The sequence below is a fragment of the Cladophialophora bantiana genome (assembly GCF_000835475.1).
Source record: "Cladophialophora bantiana CBS 173.52 unplaced genomic scaffold supercont1.29, whole genome shotgun sequence".
NCBI classification, from domain to species: Eukaryota; Fungi; Ascomycota; class Eurotiomycetes; order Chaetothyriales; family Herpotrichiellaceae; genus Cladophialophora; species Cladophialophora bantiana.
This window is the reverse complement of record NW_015971603.1, coordinates 140,306-153,140: the sequence shown is the minus strand read 5'-3', so window position 1 is coordinate 153,140 and position 12,835 is coordinate 140,306. Positions and strand designations below refer to the sequence as shown.

The 12,835-nt window shown below is 51.5% G+C and overlaps 5 protein-coding genes across 5 annotated transcripts; 3 read left to right on the top strand and 2 right to left on the bottom strand.

Moving 5' to 3' along the window:
* Positions 1–1,064: 1,064 nt before the first annotated feature.
* Z519_12426 (uncharacterized protein) lies at positions 1,065–2,498 on the top strand (the record flags this gene model as incomplete). The annotated part of the gene is made up of 1 exon (XM_016770132.1): positions 1,065–2,498. The coding sequence occupies one exon, from the start codon at positions 1,065–1,067 to the stop codon at positions 2,496–2,498; it is 1,434 nt and encodes a 477-aa protein (XP_016613630.1).
* A 1,013-nt stretch (positions 2,499–3,511) lies between these two features.
* Z519_12425 (uncharacterized protein) lies at positions 3,512–4,756 on the bottom strand (the record flags this gene model as incomplete). Its single annotated transcript, XM_016770131.1, has 4 exons — positions 3,512–3,716; positions 3,743–4,248; positions 4,311–4,693; positions 4,744–4,756. 4 exons carry the CDS (start codon positions 4,754–4,756, stop codon positions 3,512–3,514), a joined length of 1,107 nt encoding a protein of 368 aa, XP_016613629.1.
* A 1,463-nt stretch (positions 4,757–6,219) lies between these two features.
* Positions 6,220–6,875, top strand: Z519_12424 (uncharacterized protein; the record flags this gene model as incomplete). Its single annotated transcript, XM_016770130.1, has 2 exons — positions 6,220–6,315; positions 6,375–6,875. The coding sequence occupies 2 exons, from the start codon at positions 6,220–6,222 to the stop codon at positions 6,873–6,875; spliced, it is 597 nt and encodes a 198-aa protein (XP_016613628.1).
* A 1,700-nt stretch (positions 6,876–8,575) lies between these two features.
* On the bottom strand, positions 8,576–10,433 carry Z519_12423 (uncharacterized protein; the record flags this gene model as incomplete). Its single annotated transcript, XM_016770129.1, has 2 exons — positions 8,576–10,164; positions 10,208–10,433. 2 exons carry the CDS (start codon positions 10,431–10,433, stop codon positions 8,576–8,578), a joined length of 1,815 nt encoding a protein of 604 aa, XP_016613627.1.
* Positions 10,434–11,110: 677 nt separating this feature from the next.
* Z519_12422 (uncharacterized protein) lies at positions 11,111–12,580 on the top strand (the record flags this gene model as incomplete). The annotated part of the gene is made up of 1 exon (XM_016770128.1): positions 11,111–12,580. The coding sequence occupies one exon, from the start codon at positions 11,111–11,113 to the stop codon at positions 12,578–12,580; it is 1,470 nt and encodes a 489-aa protein (XP_016613626.1).
* Positions 12,581–12,835: the final 255 nt, after the last annotated feature.

Here is a 12,835-nt window from a genome sequence, read left to right as displayed (position 1 = left end):
GAAATTTTTGTTCAATGTTGAGCGCCCCTTCACTCCATTCACTCCACTTCCTGTGCGTTTGACGTCACGGTAAATGTACATGTGCACCCTCGAGACAAAGCCTTCGACAGTGACGAGTTGACGCTGCACGTGACTTGAAGTACTTTGCATCATTTCCCGTGACCTGGGTTACGTACCTGGGCTGAGTAACCTGTTCAACCTCTCTTCTGGCACTTCATTGTATCCCGTGCTTTATGAGATTCAGTACTACTCTGTACAGAGGGCTCCATACGAGGGAATGCTTGTATCGCAATTGTGTTTGGGACACCTTAGGCATCTCATTCCTACTTATACCTTCTGCGGCTAGTTTCCCCGAGGTAAATGACACGACGGGTACTCGGTATCTCGCACGAGGTAATACTGCTCGTATTACTCCCTATTTTGAGGCCTCCTGCTTCCCATTTTCGGTTGAGTATCATCTACTCACTTATTACTACACATTTTTCGCGCGTTCAAACGGTCATGCATGATCGACCTACCACCTGGGCAAAGATTGACTCCACTCATGGCTTGTGGATCGATGCAAATGGTCGATCAAAGCCCTGCCGCGCCACCTACAGCCGTAGATCCGATATTCAGCCTCTAATGAGCCCCAGCAGATCATGTCCACGGTTCTGCCTTCTGCTTGTCCTGGACGGATCAACTAGGCCTATCTCCAGTTGGTTTCAAAAGATCAACAAGTGGAGTCATGGGGGTTGAAGCTAAGTCACCAGCTACGGTTTCTTTAAGAAGGATCAAACTCGAAACTACCGCTGTGTCATCCTTTGCTCTCCCACTTCTCAGACAAAAACGTCGTCGTCTTGCAAAGAGAGGCTATCAAGTATGAACTAAAAGTGCGGCAGGAAAGGTCAATATGCCCGGCGCTAGGAGTAAAGGCTGCCGAACGTGCAAGCAGCGACTATAAAAGTAAGCTCCCTCGAAGATCAGATCTCTGCGTCGATTCTTTCCGCAACGCGAGCCGCTCCATATCGCAAATCTAACCCAGACTTCAACTAGTGCGATGAGCGCACGCCCATATGCTCACAATGCGAGAAAAGCAGACGTCATTGCACAGGCCCAGATTCCCCGTTTCGATATCAGTATGGCTCGCCAGAACAGCACGCGCAGCTTGTTCAAGCCTTGGATGCCGCATTTCGATTCATGAAAATGGTGGCAATAATTGGCCTGATTGCTTGGAGTCGAACAGAATCGCCCAGTCTGAGGCAACGACAGATCATCTAGCACCAGTCATTCCCCTCACCCAATCCGAGCGCCTTGCTGCGACCCTGATCACGGTGCTCGAAAGACCTTCAGGGTTCGGTGCACGTTTGCAACAGATTGGCTCGTATTTTGGACAACTCCCACCTCGTTTAGGTTGCAGCGTAGCCCTTGACGCTGCAGTCAATTGTCTCCTGTATTCCTTCACTGCTGTCTCCGTGGGCGAGCCTCGCAACAATTCTCTTGAGCTGGTATGCTATTGTACCGCCATCTCCGCGCTTCGACGAGAGCTGGCCCAATACGACGACAATGGACTACTCTCCACGCCGTCTGAAACACTCTGCGCGTCACTTCTTCTCGCTCAGTATGAAATCCTGAAACCTGGCCCAGCTTACACATTCGTCACGCTTTCAGGTGGTGTCTCCGCCATTCTCAGAGGCTGTGGCCCAGGTCGAGTGCAGTCGTCGCAGTTTGAAGTCGCAATATTCATGACGCAGTATCCGACAATCATCACGCAATGCATGTTGCGCGGTGAGGACTGCTTTCTCAGCGGACCCGAATGGGCAAACACAATGCGCAGGACTTGGAATGGCTATGAGAGCTCTATCACAGCAGAGTTATGGACGGCCCTTGCCAGGCTGCCTGGGTTACAGGTGCGAGCAAGGGCAATAGATCGAGCGACTCCATCGTCGAGCTCGTCAAATCTCGATGCGGAGCTGCTCTCTCAAATATACAACATCCGCGCCTCGATCGTCTTCCGGTCTGACGCCGTCACGCATAACCTCTCCACACCCAGCGTGTATGCCACCTACCCACGAGCGTACCGAGGCCTATTGCCCGTTCGCGATTTCCGTCCTGAGACCAAGCTCGAATCACTCCAGCCCGCGCGGTACATCAAACAAGCCACCTTCTACCACACCTGCACTATCCTAGTCAACACAGTTCTCCAAAGCTTGCTCTCGGCTCCCAACCCGGCGATCTCGCTACAGACCTCACAATCCGCAACCTACATCCTAGAGACACTCGACTTTGCGAAGACAACCAAGCCCTTTGGTGCCTTCTATATGACCTTTGCGGGACCCTTGTGCTACGGGGTGCTGGCCGACTCCATGCAGAAGGAGATGCTGCTCGCCGGAATGAAGCGCATCTTTGACGACGCAGGGATCGTCTGGACTCATCTATCTATGCAGGGGGTCTTTGCAGCGTTAACCAAGGGTGGCTGGCGAAATGAGGTGGTTTTGACGAAAAAGAGACTGCGTTGAAGCTGGGAGAGAGCAGAACGAGCGCTTGGAATAGTCGGCAATGGCCTAGACCTCCCCTCCCCTCCGATTGGCAACTTTAACCCCGGCGTTTACAGGCTTACATAGATTTAAAACCTTACCTATGTAGTTGAGATTTCTCGAAGGGAAACCCGTATGACTCCTTCCCTAGTTTATAGAGTCCTGGGACAGGAATAGGACGCTCTCTTACTCAACCGCGACGCTTCGGAAAAATTCGACTTTGAAGCAGATGGACTCCATCAATCACGCCCAGGTCCAGATGGTATGTCTCTCAGCACACTAGTAGTGCGGTTGTCCCAGAATGGGCGCCTTTCATTCAGACGGGCGCTGAATACTAGAATTAAGATTCAAACCTTGCTAAGAACAAGATTAGGTTCCTCTGGCAAGGGCTATTATTATCCACGCGTATACATTGTGTGTACTTTGTCTGTACAAGAGACAATGTTTGCTTAGAAGCTTGCTGTAGAGGTGCTTCTGTGCTGAAATAAAGTCGATGAACTGCGGGAACGAAGCCGGGAGAGACATCGCGTAATGCTGAAGAGCACGGCTTCACAGTTATCGAAGGTGTTTACTTTCACAGGATAACCCTTCGCTATCGAATACCAGATTGATAAATCAGGATGGCAGGGTGAGGGGAGAACGCAGTGGGCTCAGATACAACCGCCTGACTGAACTTTTTTTTAGCGTTCAGGGATGCAATGCTAAATGATGTGGAAAGTCGTCCGAGCGGCAATCCCTGCATATTGAGAATGCCTCCTGTTTGGAGTATATCAGTGGCTTTTCCAACTCGATTCCAGATCAATAACATAAAATCCAACACTCGACAAAATGAAAGCGAGATACTCCTTGCTCATTGTTTCTTAGACGCCTATGCGCTGTTGTACAACTCTGTCGACTATTAGTACTTGTGCTGCCTTCGCATTTGAGCCGCCGAAATGAGGAGGGTTCAAAATCCCAACTGGTCGAACTTGAGGTCCAGCTAACCAATCACTCAATCAATCTGGCTGCTTCGACCAGTCTTTGCACAATCCTAACAAGGTCCGACAGACTTTCCCAAACTCAACTTTTGGGTCGAAGGACCGCCAAGACCCTTGCGCCTGGTGCCAAACTCGCGCTGACGGATCAGTGACTGGCTTGGACCCCATGTTGCCATATCTGCCTCGGCCGGGGCTGTCCGATGTGAGTATTTGAATGATATAACTGCAACAGAGAAGAGTGATGCGTACCTAAATCCGGTGATTGGCAAAACCAGAACATCTTCCACCAGCTTGCTTTGACCACCGTCCATCAATCCCGTCAGACCGTTCCACCGCAGTCCGGTTCGCTGCTCCAGCCAACTCTTCGCCGCGATTGTCACAGCTACTGGTCCTGTCAAAGACAGGGGTCCAATCTGTCGGAGTTCCCTGACTGCCTCTGGAGCGTTGATGTCTCCCCTGTTGCGCCTGGCTACGTCCTCTAGCCTACGTTGAAGGATGTCCATGAAGCGCAGAAGAATGGCGTGGCCCGAACTAGAAGCCAAGGCCCACTGTGTAAGTTGCACAGGGTAAGAATATCCCATACGCCAATAATCATTCTTGTTGGGCGAACAATCTGCTTCTATGCCGAGAATGCTGCCGACTGGGTTGTCGAAAGAAAAGCTCATTTCCGCGACGGAGTCCGTCCAAGCAGCAAGGTCGGAAGCTGAGATCCAAGAAGCAGGCCGGCGTAGCGGTCGAGTATCCACGTCTGCGTACTGGAATGATGTTGATTAGCTGAGAAGGCTGACCGCGCGAGGTACAAGTATTAAAATCTTACAATTCCACCAAACCATTTCAAGACCAAAATGCGGAAAACATCAGCCCGTTCCACGTTGGAAGGCAACGAAACGAATCGGTGAACAAACTGTGGTTCAAACTCGGCCAACATCTGCACAATGCCATCGTCTTCCCAGAAGAAGTAAGCCATGTCGTCAGACACCACATGGTTCAACCATTTCTCCACACTGGCGCGGAGCAGATCTGACCACGTGTCAACACATCGATTCTTCCATGTTTGGTGAAGCAGCAACGGAATGGAAGAATGGTCCATGAGTCGGTGCTTGTTGTTGTTGGCAGCCTGCGAAGCCAGAAGGGCAGCATCGACTATTGTCTCCGGCTGAACATCGGCAGACGACAGCCAGGAGGGCGGGATATACCATGCTGGAGCTTGTCAGCAGGAAGCTGAAGCAAAAAAGAATGATGGAAAGGACATGTTGTTGGCATGTTGGTCGAACTCCTAGTACTGGGAGATACGCACCTCCTCCAGTACCATTGAACGAATGCACGTGCCGCCAAAGCAAGGGATATTGCCGCTCCAACTCCGCTGGCTGCACTTCATGTTTTGGACTTCGTGGGAGCAAGCACCAAGAGGCAAGGGCTGAAAGGGTGAGAGAGATAAGGAGGCGACGCTGAAATTGGCGAGAAGAAAGCCAACCAATTCTCATAGTTGAGACTTTGAAGGCGGGCGTGCTGAAGGGAATTAAGGGGTCGCCAACGGGAGACAAAAGCGTGACGTGAAATAACACTCAGAGAAGATCTGGAGAAAAGGGCGCTCACCAACCAGATGTAGCTTGATCTAGCGCTTTGCTTGGAGACATGCTTTCAACGTGCAGGTATTGACAAATTCAAACAAGGAGGGTTTGGGAATGAGCGGCATTGGCTATTGCTATGGCGAGAATTCCAGAGGAGTCGTCGCAAGCTAAAGCCACGCCGCAGCACGAAGCTGGGCGGGATTTGCGAATGGCGTGAAACTTGGTCATGCTTTCCAGGAGCCAACGAGCCAGGAATAATGGTGACAGTACGGGAGTAACTGCGGGTAGTGGTGAGGGTGATGCAAGCTGGCGCGGCTGTGTCTGTGTATTGGTACCATAAAGCAATCAAACATTCGACCCTGTCATGGATTTCCCCAACGTGCCACAGAAGGATTGACGTGATTGGTGTCTGTGTGTCACTGGCGCATTCTGGATGGAAGACGGACGACAGGGAGCTTTTTGGTGTCCTCCACTTTTTCTTTAGATCCTGGAACAACTTAAAACCGGCGCCGCGGCCGTTCTCCTGAGGAAGCATGTTAGGAGAGAGCAATGAAAGGATGCACTAGGGAAGGATTGAGCATTCTGTCATCCTAGGTTGTTGGTGACGGGGACATCTATTGATCTGGGTCTAAATTGTCATGCAATAGGTGGGACGTTGAGATTGAGTTGTTGCAGGCAGTGGGCACAGCAAACAACAATAGTGGACAACTCTTTATAGGGGAAGGTTTGGCTGAGTACCCAGTACAAGGCTGAGCCTGCGCAAGGCTGACAAATGAGGTCCAAATAATTCGCCGTACTTCTACGGTAGCCCATATGCAAGCTACGCGTACCACGCTCACGCCACTGCGGAAAGTTTCTATAGCTTCGCGAATGTGAATCGAGCTACTAATTATTCGTATTGTTCATTGCAGCCTTCACTATGGTTTCTCCGTCTTGTCTGTCTGGACGAGTAATATCTGGTTGTTGTAGATCTTTACGTCGCTTTCAGACTCATGATATAGCCTCCAGGTTCTTTCAACCAGCAACGCGAACTCGACCGCTTTCGCAGTCAACCAAAACCTCTCAGTATGCTAATGCTTTCGAGGCTGCCAGAGCCCAATCTCGGGAGAAGAATCAGACAACCCTGTGTGTATACGGAAAGGGTAAATATACGCTATGCGGGCAGCTGATTATGAGCTTAGCTACTATGGTCTGAGTGCGGGAATACTACTTCTTGCTCTCTCGTATGCTTCGGTCCCTCTTTACAAAATGGTCAGTACCTTCACACCTGAAGAGCAAACAGTATCCTCATCGTGCTGAATCTTCTTTAGATATGTCAACAAACAGGCTGGTCCGGCCAACCGGTGAAGGCCCATGATTCCGCCGGAGACCCTGCTGTGCGTCTGAAACCCGTCGAAGACCATCGTCGTTTGCGTGTCACCTTCAATGGTTCCGTCTCCGACATCCTCCCTTGGAAGTTCACACCGCAGCAACGCGAAGTCCGGGTTCTTCCTGGCGAGACCGCATTGGCATTCTACACGGCCACAAATAAGGGGGATGCAGACATCATCGGCGTGGCTACATATTCTGTGACGCCTGCGCAAGTGGCACCGTATTTCAGCAAGATCCAGTGTTTTTGCTTCGAAGAGCAGAGGTTGAATGCGGGCGAGACGGTCGACATGCCTGTTTTCTTCTTCATTGACCCTGAATTTGCTAAGGATCCACAAATGAAGGGAATTGATACCATCACCCTAAGCTATACTTTCTTCAAAGCAAGATATGATAAGAACGGAGTGCTGACCACTATCCCTGTGGCCATGGCAGGAGCATGAAAGGGGAACACAACAAAAGGAAGGGCGGAAAACAAAACCATAGCTAGCAGCCTCCGAAGTTCGTGGAGCTCACTTGCTCGGAGCGGTCGCAGACTGCCACGGTTGCCACGGTTCCTATTGCCCCCTCAACCACTCAATCAACTCATCTACGCCGCGGTCCGGGGAAAAACCAGGATACCACCATTTCACGACCTTGCCATCCTGAAGCGCGATCATTGAACGTCTGAGAACCTTCTCCCCTTCCCAATCGAATGTCGGTAGATTCAACACTCTCTAGAACTCTGGCTCCTCGTCACTCAGAAGGTCATAGGGAAGGTGCAGCCGCTGATGCACCTCCGCTTGATATGAGGGCGATTGTGTGGAGATTCCATAAATGTGAGAAACTCCTAGCGACCACAGTTCTGGCAGATTATCCCGGAAGGAGCAGGCCTGTGACGTGCACCCTCTTGCGCCCGGGATGGAGTTCCATGAGTCGGGAATGGTTTCGTTGGGTGCGCCTGGTCAATGACCATATCTCAATACTGGAACGTCAAAAAGGATAGTGTAAGAGAGAGGTGGCCAAATACCTGTTCGCGGATAACAAAACACAACGGTCAGGCCCTTTAATTCGGCGAGTTTGACTCTGTGACGGATCGCGTGCAATGGGTATGCTGGTGTTCGATGGAATTGTGAAGCCACTTAAATGGTCATATGCTCCATCGTCCTTGGGGATGGGAGGGTCCGCTGGAAATGTAATGTCTATGCAACAAGCGGCAGGGATTGTCAGATGAAGTTCTTGAAAGGAAAGGGCCCAAATTATCTGAAGCGCCTTGAAGAAGTCAAGGCGTTGGAACAGGCACAATCAGCGACGCGGGTGTCCGCCTGGGAGACCGACCACCTGACTGGCTTGTCGTTCGTATAACACCGACGTTAGGGGCAGGCATCAGGCAGATGTGGAGAGCGTGTACATACGAGCCATGTCTCGAATTCTCAACTCATCTACTCTTAGATCCTGTTCAAATTCGACCTTAAGTGTGATTCAAACGAGAGACCTCTTCTTCTCGAGTGTAGATCGTTGATCGGCAGCGTGATTGAACCCAGCCTTGAACTCGCCCAGACCGAGACTGAGAAGGAGAAAGAGGGAGAGAGAAGAACGGTTAGGTACAAGTACGAGTATATGTGTCACTAGGCACAGGTCTTGATTCTTGCGGTCTCCCAACTAGCTAGTTGATGGCGGGGAATCTACACGGAGAATGAATCTGCTGGCGCTTTGGGGGGAGCTCAGTGAAGTCTTGCATAGAGATAGATCAATCAATGCCTGGTGTGACTAGGAGACTATGATTTACGTGGTCCTCGTGCAGTCAGCCAGACTCTGCATCATTCGGATACTCTTTAACAGTACACGTGGCCTTGGGCTTCAACGGCCGCTGAGGCTTCCTTCTTGGCCTGTCCCCAGCATGCTTGCTGTTCAGTAGTTGTCGTAAATGCAGATTCACTCCGTCTCATCACGTCGTATCCGCGTGGCTGTGTCGCATATTGAGCAAGTTCATCATTTGACCTCATCTCAAATTAGTTTTGATCATTCGTTCACTGCGCGATTCGTGAAATTTTGTAATTGTGTAGATCTTTGAGCGCTCTGAACACCACCTACATGGGGAGGGGCATCGGACTGAGATCTCTTGGGTAAGAAGATAGGATGTTTTCACTGAGGATCTAGGAATTCAAGACCCTCCAATTTCCAGCACATCCAAAATTTTCTCGAAGTCCGGAGTGCCGAAGCCACTTGCGACGTCCCACCCCTCGGCCGCACTGAATCCGGGCCCCCTACAGCCGACACTGCTGCCATTGACCACATCAGCAAATGCCGCAAAGCCTTTCTGGTAGAGCCAGGGATTGAGCCAGCCCATTGGCGGCTTACCCCTTGCTGCGAGTGCATCATTCACCAGTGAGAAGATGCTGGCAATGGTTGGGGCGGAGCAGCTGGTGCCATCAACACTTCTGACGGTTTCGTCCAGAAAGACCAGATACCTGTACCCTTGAGCCGCTACATCTGGATACGCGCGACCTGAACGGTTGTACAAGCCTTTAAACTGGTCACCGATCCTATCGAGATATCGCCCCACGGCGGTGTCTTGCCATTTCTGCCGAGGAAAGTAATTGCTGAAACCGGCCCCGGAGGCATACGAATTGCGCGTGTCGAAGGCGACCACTTCCGGATAGTTCATGGTTCCGCCGACGGAAGTGACATACGGACAGGAGGCGGGGAAAACGGGTATAAAAGTGGTTCGGTTTGTCCCGTCATTAGTGATGCAGCTGGAGTTTTCACCGACGCCCGAGTCCCCTGAGCTGAAGAACAGCGAGATCCCCTGGGCGCCCAAGGCGGCGAATTGATTACACACGGTCTTAGCGTAGCTTTGGGGGACGGTTTGTTCATGGTCACCGTAGGAGGTGGAGATCACCTTGGGAATGGATGTGATGTCTTGGTCACGCAAGAAGAGCAGCCAGGTCAGGTAGGGCTCATTCGTATTCGTCTCGGTGAAGTCATCGGGTTGAAACGGAGGCTCGCCACCAGTAGAGTACAAGGTAACGGGAGTCGGATAGACGATTCCGAGGATGGTTTGAAGGTCGAGGTTGGCCTCTAAACCCGCCCCCACAGTGCCATTGTCAACAGCTCCGCCATTCACTGAGACCTGGGTGACAGCGTAGGCGGAGTCGATTGCCTCAGAGCGAAAGTTCCGTAGAAAAGTCTGGGCGTCGGACCGGTTGGAAACTTGGCCCAGGTAGTTGGTGAAGGCGACAGAATTGTTGTTGGCAGCTTGAGGCTTGTAATTGATGGTGTTGTACAGGGTTCGCAGGCATTTGGGCGTCATGCCGCCAAAGTTGCAGGAGCTTTTGATAGTGGTAGCATTCGCGGCGGCAGTGAGCTGGGAAATGTCAAGGTCCATTGGGACATCAATGAGGGTACTGGCCTTGGGATTGGCTCGAAGGAAAGTAGTGGTGGGTTGAATGGTGGTGACATGGTTATGGAGGGAGCGCGGGAGAGACCAGCTGGAGGTTCGAATGAGCTTGGTGCCGTCTTGATGCTGGTAGACGGAGTACTTGGTGTCGAGCAGCTCTTCGGCCTTGTTGACGGGGAGAGTGACAGTGATCCAATCCCGGGCAGAATTGATTTCGCAATGGGACGGGTCAATGCCATTGTCGCTCAGCCAATCCCAAACCAGATTGAACGTCTCGTCGGAGGGTTGAAGAAGGTCGTGGACTTCTTGCTGGGACAGATGTTGGCCGTAGCGATTGTGAGATGGGTCGGACACTATGGCAAGGTTAGCGGAGTATTAACAGCGTGCGGGGTAGACTCGGCTCGCCTTGATGCAGGTGCTGCTCGAGAAGATGGAACTTATTAGGCTGTAAGCCAATGTTGAGGGTCAAGAGATGCAAGGGATGGGGACGGCCAATATTGGCCCATGCGGGAGGGACGTTGTTGGACTCCTTGACATTGTAGTCGGAACGGGGATGCAGCGGTGATGCAGGGACCCAAGGCACTGCAGCCAGAGCAGCCAAAAGGAAGGAGAGGAGGGACATAACGAGTGTGATGGGGGAAAACAGACGGGAAAAAGCGAAACGGACGCGAAAGTGATGAGGGGAGGGAGAAAAGAGCGAAGCGTAAAGGAGAAGGAAGAGGAAAAGAAAGAAGGCAGGATGGATCTATAACGGCGATATAATATGGCGCTTTAGCACCAAGTCCTTAGGGACAATACGAGGCACCTCATGCCGTACCTGCGTCTGTCACTGCCACCAACACCGGTTCTAGAAACACTTCCCGAGAAGTCCTCGCACCACTCGCACAAAGTGAGCCACCAGTTGTAATTCTACTCGGACGAGGATGCGCAGATCTAAATTCAATTAACGGGTGGTTGTGCTGCGTCCATCCTCATTTCTGGCAAGTTGCTGTGACGCTGCACCCTGGTACTCCGTAATACGACTATCGGCTGATTAAATACGAGGTAGCTACATATCTCGCTATGTAGGCTCGCTAGTTGCAGTAGTTCGGAATAACAGAAAATCCGTATCACCAAGATTCTTGGCAGTAGTTTGCATCCTCACGTGCAACCGTGTCAGGCTGAACCGAGGCTCTTTTGGCTCTTCGCACCATCCCAATCTTTCGCGATTCAATTCACCGTGCACACAGCGAGTGCAACATCTCTCACCCCTTTGCCATCGCCACCACATCTCCTCCATGACACCCACCAGATATCGTAATGAATCGCCAAAGACGCATCCATCTCGACACCCTCAAACCCCTCCTCCGAGCTTATGCTCTGGGATATCTCACCGTGACCGCGCCTAGGCTCTTGGGCCTCCTGAGGACCCTTCGACGCGACCGTCTGGCATCAAAAGAGGCTCTGGCTCTCCTCCGCAAGATTCTTGTCACCTCCGCCCAGCTTAATCGCTTCCCGACCGCCGCCGCCATCATCATTGGTGGAGCAACTGCCCTTCCTCACCTGGTCCAGACCATTCTTCAATCCCTGCTTTCAACATTTGGCAGGGGAGCATCCGCACGCCTGAGCAGGAACCTCACAGTATGCATCCATTTCTTGTGTTCCTTTTGGTCAGCATGGCTGGCGTTTGCCTTGCTCAACCGTGATGAAACTTGGGTTCGAAGGCGTGCGATATCACGATCCGTGCCCACTGCCAACGCCATTGATCAGAACACTTTGAATCTGCAAAAACCGCTCCCGCGGTCCTACCATCCTAAATATGCTGGCAAAACCATTGATTTTACAGCATTCGCCTTCTGCCGAGCGCTGGATGTCATGGTGTTAACTGTTTGGACTCGAACGAGAACGAGTCCATGGCATCCGGAACAGCGAAACCCGCGACTTTCAAACTTCATCCGCAAGATTGCGGATCCATCAGTGTTTGCAGGTTCCGCTGCAATCATCATGTGGTCATGGTTTTATTCGCCTGAACGACTCCCCCGCTCATATAATCACTGGATCTCAAAAGCCGCTGAGATAGACCCTCGTCTGATTCAAGCACTGCGCTTAGCTCGACAAGGCAATTTTGTCTACGGTGAGGATACAGCCCAAGCACCGCTTCTTACGGGCCTTTGCAGGGAGCTGGGGTTGCCTGACGAATTCGCCGACCCCTCCAAGACCATCCCAATACCCTGTGAGTTGTATCACTGTGGAACGGGCAAAAGTTGTGAAGTGCATGCGCTTTCCCGGTTTTGCAGAAGTTGGAAATTTGCAATGGGGATATACATGCCTCTCCAACTGCTGACACTCGTGCGTTCACCGAAACCGAAGTCGGTTTGGAAGATTCTTCAAGCCGCAGCAAGGTCCTCATCCTTCCTGGCTGGCTTTGTTGCTTCATTTTATTACGCGGTTTGCCTCGCGCGAACTCGGCTTGGCCCATGGATTTTTGCGCACAAGACAGTAACGCCCCAGATGTGGGATTCGGGACTCTGTATCCTGGCAGGCTGCCTTGCCTGTGGCTGGTCCGTCCTCCTGGAGAAGCCAAGTCGACGACAGGAAATTGCGTTCTTTGTGGCGCCGAGAGCGTTGGCAACGATTCTTCCTCGCGTTTATGATAAGCAATACCGTCATAGAGAACAACTAGTTTTTGCTACAAGTGTCGCAATTGTTTTAACAACTCTGAACTCTGGCAATGAGCAGAATGTTCGAGGAGTGCTTGCCAGAATTCTGACTGGCATTTTGAAAGACTGAAATATCGAACGATGGCCGCCAATGTGAGCAAGGGAAGGGTGATATCCAGCGACATAACGAGGTTGTGGAGCTTCTGCCAGTTCCCTTTTTTTTTTTTTTTTTTGGATATTATCGAATCTGACGGAAAGAACGAAAGACCCCTTCACGACTCCCTCCACGGCACCTTTATGTTTACACGCTGTTACATCTGTCACGGTTTGAGCGGAGACATTCCATTAGAAGCTTCGAATATGATTGCACAACACGCCCCCCTGC